At 49.4% G+C, this 7,011-nt stretch overlaps 1 protein-coding gene across 1 annotated transcript; it reads left to right on the top strand.

The window, feature by feature from the left end:
* Window positions 1-443: 443 nt before the first annotated feature.
* LOC125425497 (cilia- and flagella-associated protein 53-like) lies at window positions 444-5,419 on the top strand (the record flags this gene model as incomplete). Its single annotated transcript, XM_048483092.1, has 3 exons — window positions 444-660; window positions 1,848-1,950; window positions 4,811-5,419. Coding segments are annotated over 3 exons (555 nt in total), but the record flags the coding sequence as incomplete, so codon positions are not given.
* Window positions 5,420-7,011: the final 1,592 nt, after the last annotated feature.

Here is a 7,011-nt window from a genome sequence, read left to right as displayed (position 1 = left end):
CCGGTCTCTGCATCTTGGAGACCGGCTGTAATTCCAGGAGATGTACAGCATTATTATCTGGAACTTGGTAGCCCTCGTGCCCTTGGGGAGCCAGCGTGGTGTAGTGGTTAAGAGCAGGTGGATTCTAACCTGGAGAACCGGGTTTGATTCCCCACTCCTCCACCTGAGTGGCAGAGGCTTATCTGGTGAACCACACGTGTTTCCGCGCTCCTACATTCCTGCTGGGTGACCTTGGGCTAGTCACAGTTCTTCGGAACTCTCTCAGCCCCACCTACATCACAAGGTGTCTGTTGTCGGGAGAGGAAGGGAAAGGAGCTTGTAAGCCTCCTTGAGTCTCCTTACAGGAGGGAAAGGGAGGGCATAAATCCAAACTCTCCTCTTCTTCTGGTGTCCCCTTGTTTTTCCCCACTTTTTTGCAACTTTGCATGGTCTAAATTTTGCAGAAGGAGCTATTGAAAGAGCAGCAGATGTATCGGGCATACCTGGCTGAACAGATGGAGGAGGAAAAACGCCTGGAAAAAGAAATGGACAAAGTGAGGGAAGAAGAGATGTCCCGGATGTGGGCCAGGAGGGCCGAGCGGGAGAAGCAAGGGAAGGCGGCCCGGGAGCGCTTAATGAAGGAGGTCCTGGATACGAGGCAGCTTCAGATCCAAGAGAAATGTAAGGGTGCCTTGCTTAGTCATTTATCCAGCATATGTATTTCCGTGCCTCTTTTCTCCTGGGACGCAGGACTCCCAAACTTTAAAGGCGTAGAAAAATGTAAGACGAGCGTCATCACTTAAAAGTTCGAATCCATCAAAACATCTCTCGCTCACACCCCCTATTACTGAACGTTAGATTGGAGAGAAAATACTATACCGGCAAGAAGTCGTTTACAGAAACCGAAAACAATCATCTGCGAAGTGCAAAAATTAAGCTCTTCAGCTGGGACGGGGAGCTGTCTCCAGGTCAAGATGGTAATTCTTGCATTTTGGTGTAGGAAATAGTAATTGAGATGATAATATATCATCAGAGAAGGCCGGCCGTCAGGGCTGTTCGACAGTGGAATTCACTGCCTTGGAGAGTGGTGGAGTCTCCTTCTTTGGAGCTTTTTATAGAGGCTGGATGAACATACGTTGGGAGTGCTTTGATTGTGTGTTCCTGCATGGCAGGGGGTTGGACTGGATGGTTCATGTGGTCTCTTCCAACGCTATGATTCTGTGATTCTAAGATTCTAAATTGTATTGTTCTTTTTAAACATGAAAATATCCTTAGGCCAGTATTGGAAAGCAATGAACCTGCTCTGTGAATATTTGGAAGTTATTTTTAAATGTTTATTTTCTGTCTTCATCTTGACTTTGTTGTTGTTTCTGTATGCCCTTTTTTTCTTCCTTCTCTTTGAAAAACACAATAAAGATATTCAAAGGAACCCCACCAGGGGTCGCTGTAGGTCAGATATGACCTGAAGACAAAAAAAAAGCAAAATTCCAACGACGACTTTGATAAGTTTCTTCGAAACTTCAGGAAGGCAGGATAAACCCAGTGGTGGGATCCAAAAATTTCAATAGCAGGTTCCGATGGTGGTGGGATTCAAACAGTGGCGCCAGCTTGACACACGCATCAGTCCCTATTGGGCAGGGAGGTTGCTTTAGTAACCCCTTCTCGGCACTCAGAAAAAATTAGTAACCACTTCTAGAGTAGTGGTAAGAACTGGTTGGATCCCACCTCTGGATAAACCGTTTGGTACGGGTAGGGCTAACTCCCTCACCAAGGCCGCGATCAGGATGTGGCTGTTTAGAGCAGGTTGTTTTGACCTGCCGTTTGATCCCAGGGAGTCTCCTGATCTCGCTTTTTCCTCTCTCCTCCAGTGCAGAGAAACGCTCAGGAGCAGGAGGCCCTTCTCAGAGACAAGGAATTGCTGAATGCGGCCATTCGAGAATACAATCGTCTAGAAGAAGAGAAATATGCAAGGTGCATTCTGATCCTGGTGTGCCAGGTTTCAGCTTGCCACTCTAGAAAGAGAAGAGGCGTCACTTCAGTGGTAGCACGGGGAGCAGCTTCTGTTCCCATCACCGACACTCGCTTCCCTGCTTCCTCTTTGTATGTCCGCCCCCCACCCTGCCCCAGAACTGGAACGACTGGCAACTTCGTTCGTTCAGAGCTAGTGTGGTGTATCGAGCCAAGTGCTGAAGGAGTACCTGGGAGACTTAGGTACAAATGCTTACTCTGCTACGGAAACTTGAGCTCGTCACTCTCTCTCACGCACACACATTCAGCCAGACCTACTTTGCAGGGTTGTTGTGAGGATAAAACGGAAGCTAAGAGAACAGATCCTATGGTTGAGGGCTGCAACAGCATCCAATCAGCTGGCCTCCCTTCCTTGTCCCTGTTGTTTTGCATTATTTGTTTGCCGCTTATTATACTTTATTATATTGTTAATATTAATTTATTCCCCCTTGGACTGGATATTAGAAATTAAAGCACCGAGCGGTGAAGTGGTTGAAGCAGACTCTGCTGAAATGTAATACATTCAGGATGGAGGTCTTGTGGCTGTGTTGGAGGGGTCCAGATCAGTGGCTTCACCTGCCAACTCTCGACAGGCCTCAGCGTGTACCAGCTGCTTCCCTTTCCCTGGAGGCCCAGGTCACAGAGATGGCCAGGGAGGCATTTGGTCATCTTCACCAGGCCAGGCCAGGCAACTGAATCTGTCCCTAGCCACAATGATTCATGCAGTGGTCACTCCAGACTAGATTACTGTAACTCCCTGTACACGGGGCTATCCTTCAGACTACCCGTAGGCCTGCAGCTGTAGGTTGTTAAGGGCACCTAAGCGTGAATAGGCTACAGACGCCATGATATCATGGTCCGGTGGAGAGAAGCCAGCGGCTAATCTCTCGTGCTCTGGTCCCTGGCTCCTTTTATTAGGGTTTTCGGGAGGTGGGTTGAGAGGCGGAGAGCTGAGTAACATTGGGCACATGAATCATAGGGCTGCAGACGTGCAGGAGGAAACGCCCTGTCTGGGCCTAATCCATACCTGGGGTATGCACCTTTTGTCCCTTTGGTTCAGGACAATTGGTGACCCGCGGAGTCATATGGGGGTCTTGTGATCAGTGAGTCTGCTTGCCCGGAGGGCAACAGATGGCGCAGGCATTCCCGTGCACTTTCTGAGACCCTACGAGGCTCGCTGGCTCACCCCAACACATCTGGTTCAGAATGCTGTGGTGTGCGTCCCTAAGGGTACCCCTTGAAGAGCACATAAACATGCAGTGCTCTACCGGCTGCACTGGTGTTAGGGATTTTTATCTAGTTGATTGAGATGCATTCCTAGCTCAATGTAATTGCTACAAGATATACGTAACCAGCCTGCTATATGCTATCACTTCCGTTCTGGGACATTCTTTCCTTGATCTTTACTTTATGGCTTCACCTGCTGAGTGGATAACTAGGCTTACCCCTGACACATCTGGTCTCATGGGAAGCGGGATTGTTTTCGTTGTCCTGTGGGGGCATCCCACGTGGTGTGCGTCCCTAAGGGTACCCCTTGAAGACCACATAAACATGCAGTGCTCTACCAGCTGCACTGGTGTTGGGGATTTTTATCTAGTTGATTGAGATGCATTCCTTGCTCAATGTAATTGCTACAAGATATATGTAACCAGCCTGCTATATGCTATCACTTCCGTTCTGGGACATTCTTTCCTTGATCTTTACTTTATGGCTTCACCTGCTGAGTGGATAACTAGGCTTACCCCTGACACTTCTGGTCTCATGGGAAGCGGGATTGTTTTGGTTGTCCTGTGGGGGCAGGATGCCAGGTGACTTTATCTCTGTCTATCGCCGACCTGGGGGCGCCTTAGCTCTAAACTAACTCTTTCTCACATTCTTTGGGAAAACGGGAAGGGGGATTAACATCGGAATAAAACTGGTAGCAAAAGCCGGGTTCCCCAGGTGGGTGCTTCGATGCCTATCAATAAACGCTGCTGATCAATGATACAGAGTCCATTTATTGCTTCATGGTTCAAGACCTAACAACTGACTTCAGATTGAATTCCAAATCAGGTTCACGCTTTTGGTGTTAACCTTTAAAGCCCTAAACAGACTGGAACCATCACAGGTGCAGGACTGCCTTTCCCGTTATACCCCCCAAACAGCACTGTGCTTGACCGGAACCAGCCTGCTGGTCATCCCTGGACTGAAATATGTCCAGCTGTCCTCAGCCAGGACCAGATCCCGGTGGAACTCTCTGTTGAGTGAGATCCGGGCTCCGTGGGACTTGGCTCTGTAGGACTAGTAAGACGGAGGACCTACAAGATGCAGGGCCCGCAGTTGAGGACCATGCTGGTTATTCATCAGTCGGCCATGAGAATCTGAGTTCCCTGTTTCTTCCTCTGCCCCCACCCCTCACCCACACGATGTGGGGATTTCTTTTTCTGGCACCATTTGCTGCATCGAGGTTTTGATGGTTTTGTTGCAAGCATTTAATCAGTGGCGGGATTCTATTAATTTAACTAATGATTTGTCGTCCCCCGCCGCTCGTCCCCCCTGCTGCTCGCCCCCCCCCCCATTTACCTGTCTGTTGCGGATTGTTGGGCCGCAGGGGCAGGGGAGGTGAGGGAAGGCGGCGGCTGCAGCTAACCCTCCCCCGGGGTGGTAGGGTTCAGCTGCTAGCTACTGGTTCGGCCGAACTGGTGAGAACCGGCTGAATCCCACCACCGCATTTAATGAACATAGTAGCCCTCCTGAGCCCAACCCCGGTCAGGAAAGGGTGAGATAGAAATGGAACAAAACAAAAATTTGAAATCTGGGTTGTCTTTTCTGATGCTTCTGCCAGGCGCCTGCGGCAAGCGAAAGAATATCGGGAGGACCTCCGAGCTCAGATGGAACACATCAGGCAGGCCCGGGAGTTTGAGAAGGAAGAGGAGCGCCGCGAATACGAATCAGCCCTGGAAGCCGAGAGGCTTTTACAGCAGAAGATGGCTGACGTCCTTTCAAGACCTTACATGAAACTGATAAATCTCCATCCTGTGCGAAGGCAGCTGGTCAGCAGTGCTCAACCTGGGCAATGATTTCTTCTTCTTCTTTTTTTAAGCTGCTGTCACTCATGGTGTTTTAAAACCATCAAGTGTAAACTCCTGCTTATTTTGTGAGCTCATTACTCAACGAGCATGAAATCTCCCCACACGGTTCCCTACTTCAGGGGTGTCCAACTCTGGCACTTTAGATGTCCGTGGACTACAATTCCCATCAGCCCCTGCTGGCATGGCCCCATTGGCCATTCCAACAGAGGCTGATGGGAATTGTAGTCCATGAACATCTGAAGCACCAGAGTTGGACCTCTCTGCCCTACTTTATCTGTCTTCCGTTCCCTAGGAAAGTAGAAACTACTTTTAAAAAAATGCTGTCAAAAGTTAACAATTTAAAATAAACGCTACGTGCCGAATGCTTCGACATCATAAGGGAAGAAAATTTAATTCGGGAATTCAGAAATTGCAGTATCTTCAGGCACGACTATACTCTTGTCAGGGTCCCTACCTTTCTGAGCATGTGGGAGTATTAGGATTGCTGACACAGCACAGAGCGTGCATTCACAAAACGGCTGCCGCAAAATGGTTGCTGCAGGAGGCGGAGTCAGCGACAACATGGCTGCCACAGTTTACCTTCAGTCACACGGTGAAGATCCCAGTGGTGTGGTGGCAGTGGCTGCCGAAGCAACGTTTGTAGAATTCTACACTGCCAATCAAATTCCCAGCAGCCAATCAGAAGCCTTGCTGGGAAAAACCCACACCTGGCCCTGTCCATTTCCTAATACACTAGGTCAGGAGCCTGTAACCTGCGGCTCTCCAGATGTTCATGGACTACAAATCCCATCAGCCCCTGGGAATTGTAGTCCATGAACATCTGGAGAGCTGCAGGTTGCAGACCCCTGCCAGAAAAGGTATGGGTGGGCACCACGGCTCCCACGGGCACCAGACTGCCCCCCCGCTCTAAATTCATGACCAAAATAGATTCGCCAACTTCTCTGAAAGTAAAAAAAGTCTACAGTTTCATTAATACAGTAGGACGAGAACTGTACGGGAAAAAAACCACGCTTCTGCACTTCCCTATCAAATATTTATTGAACAAAGGCACTTAACCACAAGGCAAAACTTTGGTGTAATAGAAAACAGTTACTTGTGTCGAAGCTTTGATTTGAGGCCTAGCGTGGTCGGCAGTGCTGCAGCGGATCGCCAACCTGAAAGCAGTTCATCTCACAGCCGTAGAAAAGGCCACGGAAACGATTGCTGAAACGGCAGAAAAATACAACACATAGTTTTGAGGGGGTGGCCCGGTCGGTCTGCAGTAGAAGAACAATATTTTAGTCCAGTAGCACCTTAAAGGCTAACTTTTAGTCCAGTAGCACCGTAAAGGCTAACCTATCAGGGTAGAAGCTTTTGAGAGTCAAAGGTCCCTTCGTCAGATATGTCTGCACTAGCGTCTGGCAAAGGGAGCTTTGATTCTCGAAAGCTTGTCCCGTGGAAAATGTTCTTGATCTTTAAAATGTTCTTGGACTCAAATGTCACTCTTCAAACTGCCACCCCTGATTTGCTGGAAGTCGATGTGGACTATTTCAGGGCAGGGCTATCCCATAATCCTGCATATCTGTCTGTTGCCCAGTTTCCTTATTGGCTGCTATGCAGTGGTGGGATCCAAAAATTTTAGTAACAGGTTCCTATGGTGGTGGGATTCAAACTGTGGCGTAGCGCCAATGGGGCTGTGCAGGGCATGACGGGGGTGTGGCTGGGCATTCCGGGGGCGGGGCATTCCTGGGCGGGGCTGTGGCAAGGACACAGCCGCTGCGCCAGTCCTTGGGCGGGAAACGAATGCACACAGGCGCAGGCTGCCACGCACGCCAGTGCACCTCCTGCTAGACTGCTTCAAGTTCTGTGCACTACTGCTGAGAGGAGGGGCGTAACTAAGGCAAAAATCACGTGGCAAAATCACCAATTAGTCACCCCCTCTCGGCACACACAAATAATTAGTAACCTACTCTTG

Source organism: Sphaerodactylus townsendi, unplaced genomic scaffold, assembly GCF_021028975.2.
Source record: "Sphaerodactylus townsendi isolate TG3544 unplaced genomic scaffold, MPM_Stown_v2.3 scaffold_599, whole genome shotgun sequence".
NCBI lineage: Eukaryota > Metazoa > Chordata > Lepidosauria > Squamata > Sphaerodactylidae > Sphaerodactylus > Sphaerodactylus townsendi.
The sequence above is the reverse complement of the archived record's forward strand: the minus strand, read 5'-3'. Positions and strand labels throughout refer to the sequence as shown.